This window comes from Podarcis melisellensis (assembly GCF_964234715.1).
Source record: "Podarcis melisellensis genome assembly, chromosome: 8".
In the NCBI taxonomy this organism is placed as follows: domain Eukaryota; kingdom Metazoa; phylum Chordata; class Lepidosauria; order Squamata; family Lacertidae; genus Podarcis; species Podarcis melisellensis.
Window position 1 is genome coordinate 90,565,004 of NC_138540.1, and position 18,734 is coordinate 90,583,737.

General features: G+C 53.3%; 1 protein-coding gene across 2 annotated transcripts; it reads right to left on the reverse strand.

Moving 5' to 3' along the window:
- Positions 1-1,347: 1,347 nt before the first annotated feature.
- CCDC9 (coiled-coil domain containing 9) lies at positions 1,348-17,873 on the reverse strand. Of its 2 annotated transcripts, none has more exons than XM_081922112.1 (14): positions 17,710-17,873; positions 17,439-17,543; positions 15,509-15,667; positions 15,146-15,403; positions 14,983-15,066; positions 14,695-14,871; positions 13,300-13,499; positions 12,770-12,816; positions 10,340-10,481; positions 10,130-10,229; positions 8,000-8,366; positions 6,785-6,958; positions 6,622-6,686; positions 1,348-1,939 (listed from the first exon to the last, which is right to left on the reverse strand). In XM_081922112.1, the coding sequence occupies exons 1-14, from the start codon at positions 17,710-17,712 to the stop codon at positions 1,919-1,921; spliced, it is 1,902 nt and encodes a 633-aa protein (XP_081778238.1). In that variant the 5' UTR covers positions 17,713-17,873; the 3' UTR covers positions 1,348-1,918. The 2 variants fall into 2 exon arrangements, with proteins under 2 accessions (XP_081778238.1, XP_081778237.1); XM_081922111.1 differs by having other exon boundaries at positions 14,695-14,874.
- Positions 17,874-18,734: the final 861 nt, after the last annotated feature.

Consider the following 18,734-nt stretch of genomic DNA (forward strand, 5'->3'; position numbering starts at 1 on the left):
AGTACGACAAGGCTGTATATTGTCTCCCTGCTTATTTAACTTATATGCAGAATTCATCATGCGAAAGGCTGGGCTGGATGAATCCCTAGATGGAATTAAGATTGCCGGAAGAAATATCAACAACCTCAGATATGCAGATGACACAACCTTGATGGCAGAAAGTGAGGAGGAATTAAAGAACCTTTTAATGAGGGTGAAAGAGGAGAGCGCAAAATATGGTCTGAAGCTCAACATCAAAAAAACGAAGATCATGGCCACTGGTCCCATCACCTCCTGGCAAACAGAAGGGGAAGAAATGGAGGTAGTGAGAGATTTTACTTTCTTGGGCTCAATGATCACTGCAGATGGTGACAGCAGCCACAAAATTAAAAGACGCTTCTTCTTGGGAGAAGGGCAATGACAGGCCTAGACAGCATCTTGAGAAGTAGAGACATCACCTTGCCAACAAAGGTTCGTATAGTTAAAGCTATGGTTTTCCCAGTAGTGATGTATGGAAGTGAGAGCTGGACCATAAAGAAGGCTGATCGCCGAAGAATTGATGCTTTTGAATTCTGGTGCTGGAGGAGACTCTGGAGAGTCCCATGGACTGCAAGAAGATCAAACCTCTCCATACTGAAGGAAATCAACCCTGAGTGCTCACTGGAAGGACAGATTGTGAAGCTGAGGCTCCAGTACTTTGGCCACCTCATGAGAAGAGAAGACTCCCTGGAGAAGACCCTGATGTTGGGAAAGATGGAGGGCAGACGGAGAAGGGGACGGCAGAGGACGAGATGGTGGGACAGTGTTCTCAAAGCTACCAGCATGAGCCTGACCAAACTGCAGGAGGCAGTGGAAGACAGGAGTGCCTGGCGTGCTCCAGTCCAGGGGGTCACGAAGAGTCGGACACGGCTAAACGACTAAACAACAACAACAACAACATTAGCCTTCTACTGTGCTATTATCTCCCTTGGTGGGTCCGGAGGGGGGGGGCTTGGAGGGGTCGCCCACCTGCAGCAAGAACCTCCATGCTCAGATCCACTCTACCACTGGGGGGGGCAAGGGCAAGTTGCCTCCAGACCCACAGGTGGGTGGGCTTCCTTCAGGCACCTCCCAGCCCCTCTCAAGGGGAAAATAGGGGGCTGGACCTTGCAGAGTGGCCAGCGAGCCCATAGCCATACTTGGGGAGATTTTCACCCTACCTTTTCCTGCCCAAGAGATCCAGGCCCAGCTATTTACCAAGAGGGCACGCTGAATCTGCCCAAGGCATCCCATGACACCCCCCCCCCACCCCCTGGAGAGGAAGATCCCTCCTCCTGAGGGAAACCCCCCCCCCCAATTCACTCTAGCAAGGGAGGACAAGGCAGAAAGTCGCGGGAAAGGCTTTATTGACAGGAAACCCTTTCATTTGCACATGATATGGGGCAGCCCCACAGACAGCCCTCACCCCAGCAGAGGGGGCAGCCCCTCCCAACACAAGGAGCTGCCGTCGCTCCCCCCTAACAGACTGGGGGCCTTGCTCTCCCCACCCTCAGAGCCCCCCAATCCTGGAAACGGCATAAAAGAGTGATGCACAGAAGGGGGACGATGACGACAGGGACTGCAAGGGGCGCAAAGCAAAGTCCCCCCCCCTGAAAAATGTGCCTCATCTGGCAGGGGTCAGCAACAGCCTCACATGCAGCTGGGGGGGGCACTTTCCCCACCTGCCAGGTGACTTGCGTGAACAGCAGCAAAAGGCATTGGGGCGGGGAAGGGCGGGGGCTGGCGTCCCCCCACTCATTGTATTGGAGGCTGTGCAAAGGAGTGGTCCAAGCAGGCAGATTACAGGGGGGGGGCTGCAGATCCCACCCCCTCCATGGAGGAAGCTGCTCTGGCTCCGAACTCTCAGGACTTGCCCCACAACCCGGGGTGAACAGAGTGACTGGGAATGTCCTCCTGGACTTCAGGCCTCCTCCATCTGCTCCTGGGGGGCGGGAGGGAAAGAGAGTCAGTCACAAGCAGGGGGGGGAGGACAGGTCCCACCTGAGACCCCCCCCAACATGCACACACACACACCTGGGCGCAGGTGAGCCAGGCAGAGAAGGGATGAGCCAGTGGAGAGGAAGCAATCCATTAAAAAAAAAATAACCAGCCCCCCATTTGTTGTTTCTTAACTCTTGCCTTGAAATTCAACACACATTTCAGTCTCACTGGGAGTTTGGGCTTTGCTTTGATCTGGGGCGGGCCCAAAACAAGCAAGCCCCCACCAAAAGTGAATAATGAAATAATCACGGTATGAGAGCCTTCTTCAAATACTGTATCTGAAAGGCTGAAAATGGAGCGAGCTGCTCCAGAAGGGAGAACTCAAACCCGTGGCTTCCGAGGGCAAGGAGGGGGATTCCGACTAAATATCAGGAAGGGACCATTCCGAGAGTCAGAGGCATCCCAGAGGAGAAGGGGCTCCCCGGGAAGGCGGTGGGCTCTCCTTCGATAGAGGTTTTTAAGCAGGGCTCGGACACCAACCTGCCAGGGATTATTTCTCTGCGACTGGGGTTGGGCAAGATGGACTTTGGGCGCCTTCCAAGGCTGCAATTCTGCGAACCGGGGGCAAAAACTCCAAAAGAATGATCAAGAGCCATTGAAGGCTCTCCATCCCCTGTGGGAGGAGAAGGTCTTTGCGGGAAATTTTCTGAAGAGCAAGCCCTGCCCTCTGCTCTTGCCAAAGCCAAAGGCTCTTGAAATCCAGGTAGAAGGAAGGCGGGGGAGGGAGAGACAAAGGCCACTTCCACTTCCAGGTATTATCATTAATTCTGTTGGGAGCCACCCAGAGTGGCTGGCGAAACCCAGTCAGGTGGGTGGGGTATAAATAATTTATTATTATTATTATTATTATTATTATTATTATTATTATTAGCATTATCCTCCTGCAGGCTAATAAAGATGCCCTGAATGGGCTTGTCCTGCAGTGCCCTGCTTTCCCAGCAGAGGGCAGCATCCCCCTTTCAACTGCACAGCTGAAGAAACATGGAACTGCAGGGCTGGGAGGGACACCGGGGGGTCATCCAGCCCAACCCCCACAATGCAGGAATTGCAACGTCCCGTCAGGCCCAAGGCAACTGCCTGCCCCTTCCCAAACATGCAGCAGCATCCCTTTGCTCTCTCCCCCCCCCCCCCATGAATCAAGCCAGCCGGCAATTCCTGAGACAGAGAACCTGGGCGGGGGGGGAGGGGGGTCATGCACAGAAGAGAAGAAAAGCCCAGAGAGAAAGAGAAAAGGTTTAATGCGGCAAACGGAAGCAGAGAAACAGACAAGGACTAGATGTGGCTCCTGCCCCCCGAAGAACAGCCTGCAGGATCAGGCCCTTGGCCCAGCTGGCCCAACAGGCAGCCCCTCGCAGTGGCTAATTCCCCACAGAGATAGACTTCCCCTGGAGCTGGAGGTTCCATTAGCACATCAGAAGAGCCCGGCTGCCGGATCTGGGCCAGCCTCCGGTTCTCACAGTGGCCCACCAGGTGCCCCAATGGGAAACCTGCGGGCAGGATCCGACCACGAGAGCAACACTCGCCCTTCCTGCGGCTTCCAGCAACGGGTCTTCAGAAGCATCACTCAGGGTGGATTTGATTTAAATCAAATTGATTTAAATCACAATATAAATCACTAGTCAGTAAGACTTGATTTAAATCATTTTTTTTAACAGAAAGACTCGTTCTTGCTGGTATAATCTTAATATTTACAACCAGATTTCACTTTTGGAATAATAAATTTCCAGAGTGGTTTTACAGTTATATCAAAAATTCCTGATTTGGTTCTACTATTAGAAATACGTAGACAGATAATTATGAAATTCTGGTGAGGTTTCATTAATTTAACTGTTGATATTTGGACAACTTTTCTGCTCTACTTGATTGGAAGGAGAAAAAATAATCATTTCCTTAATAACAATTTATTTAACTAAAACAATAACATTATAGCATGTTTATCCATGTTTGTTAACCAATGTGGCTAATTTGTTTTTTTTTAAAAACAACAACTTAGACTGAGTTTTAGCACCCATGAAAAACTTAAAACAAATCCTTATTTCCTGATGAATCTTTGGACTATAATGTAACTTAAATAGAAAACTACCTTTAGAAAGATTTTCCCTCCCAAAGCATTTTATTTTAAAAATCTGATTTATATTTTTAAAAATCCTATTTTTTTTTAAAAAAATCTTTTTTTAACGAAATTATTTCATTTTTATCCACCCTGACATTGCTCCTTCTGACTGTGGGGAGCAGAGCATAAGAACCACGGGGGCCGGCAGCCAGCAATACCCGTCGTCCCCCCACTTCCCACAATGCCAAGGCCGCCCTGCTTCCATGCCAACACTAAAAGGTTGGCGGAGATCTGAATTTGGAAGGGGGAAGGGCTAGATGACCCCTGGGTATCCCTGCCAACTCTACAATTCTGTGATTCTATGAAGCTGCTCAGAGCCCTTGGGACGCACCAAGCCCCCCCAAAAAAAATGGGCTTCTGGCCAGACCCCCCTTTTTCCAAGTGTCAGGGTAGGATCTGGAAAACGAAAGGCAAGGAATAAGTTAATAGAAATAAATGTGATCCCTGAATGTGGTTTCCTATTTGTGTGTCTGAAGAATCTACTCCCTGCCTCTCCCTGCTTTGAATAATTGCACAACTTTTCCGTGGGGGGAAGTGGCCAGGATTCCACCAGGGAAGGGCTGGGGGAATTCCTACAGAGACTCTCCAGCCTCCTTCCGTTCCGCCCTTCCTTCCCAGAATTGCAGCCCCTCCTCGCTTTGGACCCCAACTCACTCCCACCTGTGGGCTGGAGCGGGGGAATGAATGAATAAATAAATATATTATTGTTGTTGTTATTATTATTATTATTATTATTACTATTATTATTATTATTATTATTATTTCTACCCCGCCCATCTGGCTGGGTTTCCCCAGCCACTCTGGGTGGCTTCCAACAAAATATGAAAATACAGTAGTCTGTCAAACATTAAAAGTTCTCTAAATAGGGCTGCCTTCAGATGTCTTCTAAAGGGGAAAACTCTCCTCTCCTGCCCCGATCCCTGCATTCCTGGCCCAGCAGAAAGGCAGCTGCGCCCATTTCCCAGGCCGCTTGAATGTTGCCAGGGAGGAGGAGCAAAATCCTCGTTTGGAGGGGAACTGCTTATGATAACATTATGCTGTTTTAAATGTGCATTTTATATCTGACTTCACTTAGCAATGTTTTTTTTTAAAAAAAAAGGTTGAAGAATTTTTTTTGTTAACTTTGTTTGCGTCAAATATGTATTCTGTCACTGACCTCCTTTGCAATGTTTTATTTTGAAATCTTTAAAGGTAATATTTTACTTTTCTGTTAGTTACGTTGCTTTGACTGTATACTCTAGATTTGACTTTCTTTAGAAATGTTTGATTCTGGATTGTTTTCACTGATGTTTCAATATGCTGCAAACTGCTTTGAGATTTTTCTTAACAACATAAAGCAGTATAGAAATGAAAAAAATAAATAATGCACAAGAAAAGCCCCTTCAGGAACGCCCCCCCCCCCCGAGCTGCTCAATTTTGCCCATGGGGGACCTTGCCCTGGGTGGCCCAAAGAGGAGGGTGATGCAGACCCCTAAAACAACCCCTTCCTTCCCTCCCCCTCCCCTTTCTGTGAAGATTCCCCGCTCTGGGATCCCACAGCTGGTTCTCCCCTGGTCTCCTCGCTGGCCCAAGTGGGACTAATTTAGCCAGCTAGCCCTGCGGATCATCTAGTGTTTATTGGATGGATTTCCCCCTAAATTGATTTTTGAATTTATTGTTATTTACGCTTTATACCATATTTTATGGGGACGTGGGTGGCGATGTATGTTAAACCACAGAGCCTAGGGCTTGCCAATCAGAAGGTCGGCGGCTCGAATCCCCATGACGGGGTGAGCTCCCGTTGCTCAGTCCCTGCTCCTGCCCACCTAGCAGTTCAAAAGCACGTCAAAGTGCAAGTAGATAAACAGGTACCACTCCGGCGGGAAGGTAAATGGCGTTTCCGTGCGCTGCTCTGGTTTGCCAGAAGCGGCTTAGTCATGCTGACCACGTGACCCGGAAGCTGGACGCCGGCTCCCTCAGCCAGTAAAGCGAGATGAGCGCTGCAACCCCAGAGTCGGCCACGACTGGACCTAATGGTCAGGGGTCCCTTTACCTTTACCATATTTTATGCTGGGTTTTTTGTAGCATCAATTAAGTGTTTTAAATTTGTTGTTAGCTGCCCTGAGCCCGGCTTCCTGAACCGGGAAGCGCAGGGTATAAATAATAATAATAATAATTAATATTATTATTATTACCACCACCACCATTCGGGGCAGAGCTGCTTCCCCGCAGGCAGATAGTCTATAGTTCGACCCTCAACAACAGCATTTCTGGGTGGGGCTGGGAGAGACCCACCCCCCCACCTGAAACCCCAGAGAGCCGCTGCTGCCAGGAAGTGGGGCAGAGGGGTCAGGCCGGCCATGCAGAGAGGAGAACAGGCGCATGCAAGGGGCGAGAAGAGGAAGCAGCCAGGAGGTGGCGCCGCAAAGCCAGTGCAGGGAGACAGAGAGGTCCTCGTGCCCCATGCCAGGGCCGCCCCGCAGGGAGGGCGCCCGCTAGAGCCCGCTGGGGGGCAGCTTACAGAAACGCACCCGCTGGAAACTGGTGATCTCCACCGCGCCGGATGCAGCCGCCGGGTCCTGCTCCATGGCAGCGCCTGGGGGGGGAGAGAAGAAAGGGGGCTTCAGTCCCCGAGGGAGAGCCAGGTCTGGCAGAGGGGGGGCTGGGGGGGTCCTCCCTTGCCCCTCGCAGCACCTGGCTCTTCAGGCTCCTGGGCAGCCTCCCCTCCTCCGGGGGACACGACCTCCGGGTCCTCCTCTTCTTTTTCCTCTTTCGCCACAGCCGGGGGGGCCACTATGGGGCCAGGAGGGGCCGCCCCTTCCGCTTGAGGGGAGCCCTGCTCAGCTGGAGGGTCTGGGGGCTTCGTCCCTGCAGAAAGAGAAGGAAGATGGTATAGCTGCACCAGGTGGGGGGGGGAGAGACAGAGGATTTCCCACCCCCCTCAGTTACTTTATGCGCTGGGAGGACCCAAACAGAGTTCTGACCAGGGTGGATAAAAATCAATGATATAAAAACAAAACAAAAAATTCTGATTTTTTAAATTTAATTTTGATTTTTAAAAATGTAAATTGGATTTTTTAAAATAAAATGCTTCTGGAGGAAAAATCTTTCTAAAGATAATTTTCTTTTTAAGTTCCATTTAAGTCCAAAGGGTATTCAATAGGATATAAGGATTTGCTTTAATTTCTCATATGTGCTAAAACTCGGCTAAGTTGTTTTTAAACCACATCAGTTAACAAAGCTGCTATAATGTTATTGCTTCAATTGTTTCAATTGTTATTAAGGAAATTATTATCTTTCTCCCTCCAATCAAGTACAGTCATACCTCGGGTTACAGGCGCTTTGGGTTGCGCCTTTTCGGATTGCGCGCAGCGCTGAACCCTGGAGTACCAGAATAGGTTATTTCTGGGTTTTGGCGCTTTGCAAACACACAGAAGTGTCGAATCGCAGCCCATGCGTGCGCAGATGCAGTGCTGCGGGTTGAAAACGTGCCTCCCGCACAGATCACATTCGCAACCCAAGCGTCTACTGTACAGTAGAAAAGCTGTCCAGATATAAACATTTAACTTATTAAACCTCACAATTTCATAATTATCTATCAAGGTATTTCTAATAGTAGAACCAAATCAGTCATCTCTGATATAACCATAAAAACCACTCTGAAAATTTTTTATTCCAAAAGTGAAAACTTCCTCTGGTTGTAAATGTTAAAATTAAACAAGCAAGAATGAGTCTTTCTGTTGAAAAAAATGATTTAAATCAAGTCGTGCTGACTAGAGATTTGAATTTGTGATTTAAGTCGATTTGGTTGAAATCAAATCCACCCTGGTTCTGACCCGTGTGAACAGCAGCGCTTGGGACCCAGGACCCCTGAGCCGGACCCCCATGCCACCCCGCTTGGCTCCTCACCTGCCGTGGGGGGCGGCCCCTCCCCAGGGGCGGCCAGGGGGTTCTTGGGGGGGGTTGCCCGGGGCGAGCTGAGCTCCATCTCCTCTCCCCAGTCAGAGACGGGGCAGTAGCCCTCGGCCGGCGAGAAGGGGGTGAGCGGCTTCCCCTCTGCGCTGGGGGTCTCTGCCTGGGGGGCAGGCATGGTCAGAGAGAGCTGCCCGTTTCGCCCCGGGGGCCGGGGGGCCAAGCCAGGCCCTTCCTCCTCCTCCGGCTGGCTGCCGCTGCCTTCGGCCTCCTCTTCTTCTCCCTCGCTGACGTCCTCCCACTGATCTTCCTCCTCCTCCTCTTCCTCCTTCTCCCCGGCGCTGGGGGAGGCGGGGGCCCCCGCCTGCAGAAGAAGGACAAGGCCAGGGGTCAGCGGGCAAAGGCCGGGTGCTTCAAAGAACCACACTAGAGGGGCACGGAAGGCAGGCCCCAAACCCATGGCTTCCAATTCATAAAGCACTGAATTCTAGAGCTGGAAAGGGACCCCCAGAGGCCATCCATTCCAACCCTCTACAATGCAGGAAGCTTCACTAAAGCATTCAGGGCAGAAATGGCAAGATTCTGATTCAACATTAGAAAGAACCTTCTGAGGATAAACAGCTGATGGCGGTGGAAGGGGAAACCCAGTCAGGTGGGCAGGTACAAATAGTAAATTATTATTATTTTATTATTACTATTGGACTCTTTCCTTTCTCGAAGGCTTTTAAGTGGAGGTTGGACGGCCATCAGCCACGGATGCTTCAGCTGAGACTCCTGCCTTGCGGGGGGTGGACTAGACGGCACCTTGGGGTCCCTCCCAGCCCCTACAGCCTATCATTCCCTGGTCCTGTGCTGCTTAGTGGCAGCGACTACAATCGAGAGATGTCCTTCTTGCTTTAGGACAGTGGTTCTCCAAGTACGCAGCAGGAAGAGTCGAGGGCAAGCAGAGAAACATTTAAGCATTTCAGTGCAGTGTAGTCTGCAGAATTCGTTCTGGAAGTCCATTCCACTTCCAAAACGTTCAGAGACCAAAGCGTGGCTTCTGATTGGCTGCATGAAGCTCCTGCAGCCAATCAGGAGGCCAGTCAGACGTTCGGCTTCCAAAAAGAGTTTGCAAACTGGAAGAGTCACTTCTGGGTTTTTGCGGCGCTCGGGAGCCAAAATGTACGGGAACTAAGCTGTTCGGAAACCAAAGTATGGCTATATACTATAAAAACAATTTTTTGTATTTGCAAGACATGGATAGCCATTTTTTCAAAATGCATCAAGTGATATTATTATTATTATTATTATTATTATTATTATTATTATTATTATTAATCTGAGAACAATTCTAGTTGTCTTTCCTGATGTATTTCTTATTAAAAGGTTGGTGTGGCACAATCATGGAAGATTGCGTTCAGCGCCAACCTGTGGATATGAGCACTGCAAGTGTATTGTGGGGGTCAGACTGTTAGAATTCCTGCTCTGTGATTGCAGTCATGGGATTGTTGTCTGTCACATGACGGTGTATGTTTTGACTCCACCAAGTGGGAAGTGATGGAGACAGGATGTTTGTGTTACTGTGTTCTGTGAAGTGGGACTATTGTCCTTTGTTCTTTCTCTCTTTGCTGTCTGATGCTAGAGAGAGAGGGAGCCGTGTTGCAGTGCTCTGTGTGTGTTTATATGTAAATAAAGTAGATTAGCCAAAATGCTGAGTTGCTGAGAGTCTGTCATGCATGCTGCGCAAACTCTGCAGATCCCTAAGTGTGCCAATATCTGTTGGCATCAGTCACTGTGATGTTTGGACTGAAGAAAGCTTATGAAGCTCCCAAACGAACGACTAGGGGGGAGAGAACATGCCAGTCGGGCATGCCAGGGTCCTACTCGAGTGTAGGACGAGTTCCTGAAACAGACTAGATGGCACTTGGAACCCCAAATCTAGAATTCTATGGTTCTTCAGCTGTGATTCTTGCTGGGGGGGCTGGACTAAATGACACCCTGGGTGCCCCTCCCAACTCTTAAGATTCCAGCGGATTCTTATTCTGAAAGGGGGGCCCAGAGAAAAGAGTTTGAGACCCACTCTTTAGGGGAAGCCGATGGAAGACCAAGACCCCCCCCAAAAAAACCCCTCCCCTCCCGTCTGACCTGCTGGGTGGCAGCCCTGTCTGCCTCCTCCTGCTCAGGGGCTCGATCCGCTGCAGGCGCTGGCTGCTCCTCCTGCTCCTCCCAGCGATCATCATGCATGCTGGCAGGAGAGAGACCCGCAGTTAAGACTCGGCCCGACGGAGGTGCCAGCCCCCACCCCCCAGAGGGTCGGGGGTCTGCCCCACTGATCTCCGCAGAGGCCAGCCTCACCTGTAGGGCTTGGGGGGTCCCGCTCCCCCTCCTCCTCGCCTGCCTCCTCCTCCGCGGCCGCGGCCCTTCCTGCGTCGCTCTGGCTGCGGCTCGGCCAGGAACTGCCCAAAAGTGGGGGGCTTGGGGGGCCGCCTGGGCTCATCTGTGGGGAAGAGAAAGGGAGGAAGGAATCAGGCAGGCAGGAGGGCAGAGGGCTGCCTCTGAAAAGCTGGTTACTTTTTTCTCCTGCCAGCAAATGGTTAAAGAACGGCAGCCTCTGATTGGCCGTGGTTCCTGTCCCGAAGCAGAGCACTGTCCAGGGGGTCCTTGAGGAGGAAGAGGGGGAAAGGGGGCCCAGAGTGGAGCTCTGACAAGGGTCCAACCACTATAAATCGGGCTTAATTTAGGCACATTTTTCCTATTGAGTTCCTGTTGCCCCTGTACACCGTATTTTTCGCTCCATAAGACACACCTGACCATAAGACACACCTAGTTTTTAAAGGAAGAAAACAAATATTCTGAATGAAACAGTGGATGTATTTGTGGTTCAAGCTGTGGCCACAGACATGTGATATGACGGTGAGTTTGTGGTAGCCCAATGCAAAAATCCTGAGGATCCCTGGGGATCCGTGCTTTGTAACCACGTTTTTGCGCCATTGCGGCCCCACAAAACAGTGGGTGCGTGGCTTTTTTGGTGCAGGCTGTAGCCATGGACATGCTATGTGATCTTGATGGTGAATTTGGGGTGACCCAATGTAAAAATCCTGAGGATCCATGGGCTTTTACCTCCCCCTCCCAGGCAGCCTCCTTTATCACTAGCGTCCCCTATCTCCCTCCCGATCGCTTGTGATCAGCTGCTTCCCACTTGTTTGCCTGAGAGTCTTTTCCTTAACTGGAGCAGTTTTTTGTGCTTCCTTTTCTCCTAATTTCTCTCCTCATTGCTTTAGTCTTCCTGTCTCCTCTCCTTGCAAGCTTGCTGTCTTTACCTCCCCCCTCCCAGGCAGCCTCCTTTATCTCTACTGTCCCTTATCTCCCTCCTGACACTCAGCTGCTTCCTTTCAACACCCCCTTCCCTCTTTAAAAAAAAGCATGACCTGCTTTTTGCCCCAGGGACCACACATTTGCTCCATAAGACGCACAGACATGTCCCCTTACTTTTTAGGAAGAAGACAGTGCATCTTATGGAGCAAAAAATACGGTAGGTTGTAAAACCTTGTTTTGAGCAAGTCCAGCTATGAAATAAATAGGCAACTGTTAAAACTCCAAAGTCTCTGAGCACTTTCTGAAGTCCTTTCGCATGCTGCTAGGACCGGTCTCTTCACCACTGAACTTCTTCAAAGATGCACAACTTAGCAGAGCAGTGCAGCTTTTCCTAAGCAACAATCGAGACGTCTCAGTCAGGACGACCATCAGGAACAAAGCTGATGACTAGTAACTTGATTTTGTAGTTCATTATATACGGCTGTAAACTCACAAGCTATATACAAGTTACTATATACAGACATGAACTTCATCACTCTCCACACACTCGTGACACAACTAATAATGCTGGGGGGGGGAGCGATGCTACAGAAAATGAGCTGCTTGGCGTGAACGCAACTCCCCCAACGCTGTTGCATCCGTGGCACGCTCCCACCCGCAGTGGCATTGGGGGAGCAGCTGCTCACTCTGACAACCCCCAAGAATGGAACTGCTGGGCCGATGGTGAGCATGCCAAGAGAGAGGGCTCTGGGTGCCCACTCTGGCGCACGTGCCATGGGTTCACCACCATTGCCATAGACTAGTACCGAAAGCACCTCAGGAGTGGGGGGTAACTGAAGGAAGGTTTTCCCAGTAGTGATGTATGGAAGTGAGAGCTGGACCATAAAGAAGGCTGATCGCCGAAGAATGGATGCTTTTGAATTCTGGTGCTAGAGGAGACTCTTGAGAGTCCCATGGACTGCAAGAAGAACAAACCCCTCCATTCTGAAGGAAATCAGCCCTGAGTGCTCACTGGAAGGACAGATCCAGGAGCTGAGGCTCCAAGACTTTGGCCACCTCATGAGAAGAGAAGACTCCCTGGAAAAGACCCTGATGTTGGGAAAGATGGAGGGCACAAGGAGAAGGGGACGACAGAGGACGAGATGGTGGGACAGTGTTCTCAAAGCGACCAGCATGAGTTTGACCAAACTGCGGGAGGCAGTGGAAGACAGGAGGGCCTGGCGTGCTCTGGTCCAGGGGGTCACCAAGAGGCGGACACGACTAAACGACTAAACAAACTGAAGGAAAGTGCCGCCTGAGAAAGGAACCAAACTAGAAAGCCAAAACCTCTGAAAACGACTTGAAGTGAACTAGTGTATTATTAAATATTGAAGGGAGAGTGGGCAGGTCAGCTTGAGCTCATCGCAGGGATCTGCGCCCAGGAGCCCACCCAGAGGGTCTCCCCAAAGCCCCTTCAAAATTCCTCCTTACCATGCCTGCCGCCGCTTGGACCGCTGGGCTTGGCACCCTCTTTAAACCTGGGAAAGGGAAAGGAGAACGGTGAGGAGGATGAGCCGGGGTTGGGCTGGATGACCCTTGGGGGTCCCAATTCTACGATTCTGTGTTTCCAGGAGGCTGCTCAGAGCCCCTGGAAGACACAAAAGCCCTCCAAAAAGGGGCTTCTGCCCAGCCCAGCCCCCCACTCCCAAGTGGAGATGGCCAGGACTCCCCTTTGCCTTCTGCAATGTTTCATCGCTGATTTTTTCTTAGGGATGATTTTATTGCTTTGTACACTGTTTTGAAATTTTGTTTTCTAAATACAATTTTATGAAGCAGGTAAATAAAGGGCCCCCCCTCCCCCTGCATTCCCTGCTCTGCAAGTGAGTGGGGCCCAGGGTCACCCAGTCCCACCCCCCACTGAAAGCATGAGTACGATCTGCTCCCCCCCACCAGACCAGGATTCCCCCCCCCAGGAAAGCCCCAAGGCCCCCCGCCTCCTCCTCCCGCACCCTCCGACTTACGCGGCCTCCATCTTCTGGGCGTCCCACTCACGGCGCCACTCCCCGGTGGGCTGGCGGTGCCTGGCCAGGCGCTCCTGGTCAATCTGCTCCCGCTCCTGCTTCCACCGGACGTACTCTGCGCGCTCCCGGCCCGTCATGGAGAGCGTCATGTCCAAGGGGGACGCAACCGGAACCCCCCGGCGCCGGGCACCACCGCGACCCTGCCATGGAGAGCCAGTTCTCAAGCAGAGGTCGGACCCCTGCACTGCCCGGGGTGGGCTGGATGACCACTGGGGGCCCCACTCTAAAGAGCTATGATTCTAGACGGAGGGAGGGAGGTCAGGTGCCAAGGGCAAAGAGGAGCCGACAGGTGGAGGGAACCTCTTGCTGCAAGGATGCAGCCCCCGAAACCAGGAGAGCTGCAAAGGGGGGGTCCGGGGCACTGAGCCAGGCCCCTTTATTTATTCCAGGGCAGGGAACCTTTCACAGGAGAGGACCACATTTTCTGGGGGCCGCCTCTCCCAAGAGCCACATGCCACGGGTGGGGTCAAAGGCGGGCACAGCATCGATGCCCATTTGAGCTTCAGGCATCTCTCCTCACCCCCAGCTGACCAGCAAACGCTCCAGCTGAGAGTGGGGCCAATGAAGGGAGGGGCCCCACAGAGGGCCAGGGGGCCCCACGGCACACCCACATCCCTGGGGCAGAAACACATCCTCTCCACCTGCCGGCAGCTCCTTCCCTTCTGGGATGATGTTCCGTATAGTGGAACCTTGGTTCTCAAAATTAATCCGTTCCAGGAGTCTGTTTGACTCCAAAATCATTTGAAAACCAAGGCGCGGCTTCCGATTGGCTGCAAGAGCTTCAAGCAGAAGCTGCGCCGGACGTTCGACCTCCAAAAAACATTCGAAAACCGGAACACTTACCGTATTTTTCCATGTATAACACGCCTCCATGTATAAGACGCCCCCTATTTGGGGGGACTCCAAATTGAGAAAATGGTGGGAGACTGTATCTGTGTATAAGATGACCCACAATTTTGAATGCATTCTTTCAATAAAAAAACCTAGTCTTATACACAGAAAAGTATGGCACATCCAGGTTTTCGGCATTTGGGAGCCAAAGCATACAAGTACCAAGGCGTTTGATAACCAAGTGTCAGGGGTTCCAAGTTACAACTGTACATAGTACACTTAGCATTAAGACTTATTACGTATAAGTTACTGTAAGTTTAAGTTAAGTCTGCTGAAAGTGGATTTCTTACGGACAGGCCCAATCCTGAATGTATGGGATTTGTGCTGGATGAAACGCAATGGCCTCTGGTCTATTTTGGGGGAATCCTGCAACGTGTTTAAGGTGTTACTCTGCCAACTCCACTGGACTCTAGGCTGGATCAAGGGCAGAATTTGGCCACGTACCGGGGGTGACCACTGCTTGCCCTGCTCCATGCCCGTCTTGACCTTCTCGAAGTCGGCGCCCCCCCAGTTGCGGACGTGGCGCCGGCTGCCCTCCCGCCGGTCGGTCTCGGCAAAGGGGCCGCTGCGCCGTGGGTCGTCCAGGAAGTTCCGGATGGGATTCTTCTCCTGGGCACCGTCCTGCTGGGAGAGAGAGGGGGGAGACCCCCAGGTCCAGGCCAGACCAGAGACTCTTGCCCCATACGGACCCCCCCTCTCGGCAGCACAAGCCCACCCCCACCCCAGACTCACCCGCTGGCTGCGCTCGTACTCCGCAATCTTCTCCATCTCCTCATTCATCTTCTCAATGTTTTGCCGGCGACGCTCTTCCCATTCCTGCCCAAGGAAGTGGGGCTCAGAGAGGGGGTCCGGTCTCCCCACATCCCACCCCCTCCCTCGGCCCGAGACCCCTCACCTTGGACCTCCGGTCAGGCCCGGCGTCGCCAGCGGGGCCCCCCCGGCCCCTTGCCCTCTGTCCACGGGCCCCTCGCCCTCCCCCCCGCCTGCTGGCCCCTGGGCCATCCGGGCCGGCCCCTTCCCATCGGGGCTGCTCCGGGGGTCCCTCAGCTCGGGGGGAGCGGGGGCCTGGGTAGGGGGCACCTCGGACGGAGCCCCGGGGGGCAGCTGGGCCGGGACGGAAGGGCTTCCTCTCGCTGCTGACCAGGCGCTTCTCCTGCGGGGAGACAGAAGTGGAAAAGGGATGAGGGGTGACCCCCCGTTGCCCCCTCCCCAGCCACACCCCCACCCTTCTGCCTCTCCCCCCCCCCACAGCACCCACCTCTGGGGACAGCAAGACCTGCACCGTCAGGGTGGGGGCGTCCAGCTCTCCCCGCCGGCGTTCTGGCCCCTCCCCCTCGGCAGAGCGGAGGTGGCGATGATGGACCCCCGTCACGGCAATGCCCTCCTGCTCAGCCTTCTTGCGGTCTTCTTCTATCTCCTGGGGGGGGAGGAGAGAAGAGTGCATCAGGTGGGGAGGCAGGCAGCACACCCCCCAAGAAATCACAGGCCTCTCGGGGGACCCCCCCCCCGATGCATCTTTGGAGCAATTAATTCCAAGGGCAGAGTAGGAGAGTCTATGGGGAAGGGGCTGCCCCGGAAGGCAGTGGCCTCTCCTTCCTGCCAGGGGGTCCTGAACTGTGTTCCCTGCACTACATGAACTTTGAAGGTGGTGGACGCCCTTCTCAGGAAGCCTTGGAGCATTGGGGCCCTGGACCACATCCCCAGGGATTCATGAGGCGCCACTGCTGTGCAATGGGAGAGATTTGACTTTCTTGGGCTCCATGATCACTGCAGATGGTGACAGCAGCCACAAAATTAAAAGACGCCTGCTCCTTGGGAGAAAGGCGATGGCAAACCTAGACAGCATCTTAAAAAGCAGAGACATCACCTTGCCACCAAAATCCGTATAGTTAAAAGCCATGGTTTTCCCAGTACAGTACAGTGGTACCTCGGGTTAAGAACTTACCGTATTTTTTGCTCTATAAGACTCACTTTTCCCCTCCTAAAAAGTAAGGGGAAATGTGTGCATGTCTTATGGGGCGAATGCAGGCTGCGCAGCTATCCCAGAAGCCAGAACAGCAAGAGGGATCGTTGCTTTCGCTGCGCAGAGATCCCTCCTGATGTTCTGGCATTTGAGAGTCAGAATATTTTTTTCTTGTTTTCCTCCTCCAAAAACTAGGTGCGTCTTGTGGTCTGGTGCATCTTATAGAGCAAAAAATATGTTAAGTGCTGCCAAGCCTGGGACAGAACCATGTGTCACTCCATCATGTCACTTCTTTTCAGGGTGGTGAGATGTTGATTAGTGGTCTTTCGGGACAGTCCATTAGGATTGCCATATCTTGAAGAGCAAAAAAGAGGCTGAACCAGTACAGTGGTACCTCGGGTTAAGGACTTAAATCGTTCTGGAGGTCCGTTCTTAACCTGAATCTGTTCTTAACCTGCAGCACCACTTTAGCTAATGGGGCCTCCTGCACCGCGGGAGCATGATTTCTGTTCTCATCCTGAAACAAAGTTCTTAACCCGAGGTACTATTTCTGGGTGAGCGGAGTCTGTAACCTGAAGCGTATGTAACCCAAGGTACCACTGCAGTGATGTATGGAAGTTTGAGCTGGACCATCAAGAAGGCTGATCGCTTTTGAATTCTGCTGCTGGAGGAGACTCTTGAGAGTCCCATGGACTGCAAGAAGAACAAACCCCTCCATTCTGAAGGAAATCAGCCCTGAGTGCTCACAGGAAGGACGGATCCTGAAGCTGAGACTTCAAGACTTTGGCCACCTCAGGAGAAGAGAAGACTCCCTGGAACAGACCCTGATGTTGGGAAAGATGGAGGGCGCAAGGAGAAGGGGACGACAGAGGGCGAGATGGTGGGACAGTGTTCTCGAAGCGACCAGCATGAGGGAGGCAGTGGAAGACAGGAGGGCCTGGTGTGCTCTGGTCCAGGGGGTCACGAAGAGGCGGGCACCACTAAACGATAGCAGCTGTGCCATGGCAGGGGGTTCGGCTAGAGGACCCCTGGGTGCCCCTTCCAGCTCTGCCCTGCCTGGCCGCCCCGGCAAGGTCACGCGAAGCAAAGGCGCCCGGGCCTCGCTAAGCCGCTTAGCCGGACGACGCCTCTTCCTCCGCCCGGATTAGCCGCCCGAGGGACTCTGCGCACGTGCAGAGCGCCAGGCTCCCCCGCCCTTAATCCGGATCCCGCGGCCTCGTCTCACCTGGTAGCGCTTGATGAGCGCCTGGTTCTTGCGCCGCAGGGCCTCGATCCGCTTGTCCAGCTCGGCGTCTTTCTCCTCCTTCGACTTCAGGTCCAAGGAAGCGGACTGGGGGGAGAGAGAGAGATCAGGGGCGCCTCCTGCGCTGCTGCGCCCCCGGACCCGGAGCGGGCGCCCCGTCGGGCAGGACCAGCAACGCCGAGGCGCCCCCGGCCCGGGACAGGCTCCGGCCCGGCCCGCAGGAGCCCCCCCCCACCGCCCTTCCTCCCCTTACCATCGCGCCCGAAGGGGCGTCCGGAGACGCCGCGTCCGGAGAAGGGACCCAGGCGTCCGGGCGCTGCCTCCCTCGCCGCCCTCCCCCACCGGGAGACGCGGAACCTCGGCCGCTCCGCCCTCCCCGCCCCCACGTGGGTCCCTCTTCCGCTTCCTTCCCACGGGCGGGGGGAGGGGCTGGTCACGTGGCTCCCGCCCCACCCCCACTCCCGGGACAGGCGGCTGCGCAGAAGGGCGCGGAGGCTGCGCCGCGCATCTTCCTGCGCGCGATCCTCCGCGTCCCTTGCGCCCAGGCTCGGAGCGGCTGGTGGGGTGCGGAGAGGGGAGCCCCGCGGCGAGGTTGGGGGGCGGCAGGCGCTGGGGCCGGGCCAGGAGCTTCTCCCTCGGAGCCGCGATCCGGGGACCGGCGCCCGTCCCTCCATCGTGGGCGGATCGGGCGCAGAACAGTGGCCCGGGGTGGCCTCGCAACCTTAGATTTGGAGAGTCGGAGTGGGACCCCGAGGCTCATCCATGCCAACCCTCAGGCTGGTGCGCATCCGAAACCTCCGCGGATGGAGAGTCCGAGGGAGTCGGGGGGGGGAGCATCAGGGCTCCTCCACTGCACCAGTTTCACACCAGAACTGGGCAAACTGGTCATTGTGGGGACAGCCCTTTCGCAATTTCTGCCAGAGTTTTTGTTTGGATTCATTGTAATTGTTCGTGTATTTATTACATTTAAATACCGCCCGCCATCCGAAGGTCACAAGGTGGTTGGCAACATAATAACATAATAACAAGAAACAAATGAACCAGTCACATTTAAGAGGCCCTAGATGGTTTAATCCAGTGGTGGCCAAACTCAGCCCTCCAGCTGTTTTGAGACTAAAACTCCCATCATCCCCAGCTAACAGGACCAGTAGTCAGGGATGATGGGAATTGTAGTCCCCAAACAGCTAGAGGGCCGAGTTTGGCCACCACTGGTTAATCAGATTTTCCTCTTCCCTCCCAGTCCCTTTTTCCTTGTATGCCGTTGTTTCTTTGTGTGGT

Bases quoted from the DNA above. Each gene is read 5' to 3' on its own strand.
- CCDC9 (XM_081922111.1), bottom strand. The intron at 15,668-17,438 runs GTGAGACGAGGC...CTCCCCCCCCAG, and splicing joins CGCTCATCAAGCGCTACCAG to GAGATAGAAGAAGACCGCAA. The intron at 1,940-6,621 runs GTGCGTTTCTGT...CCCGCCCCCCAG, and splicing joins AGATCACCAGTTTCCAGCGG to GAGCAGATGGAGGAGGCCTG.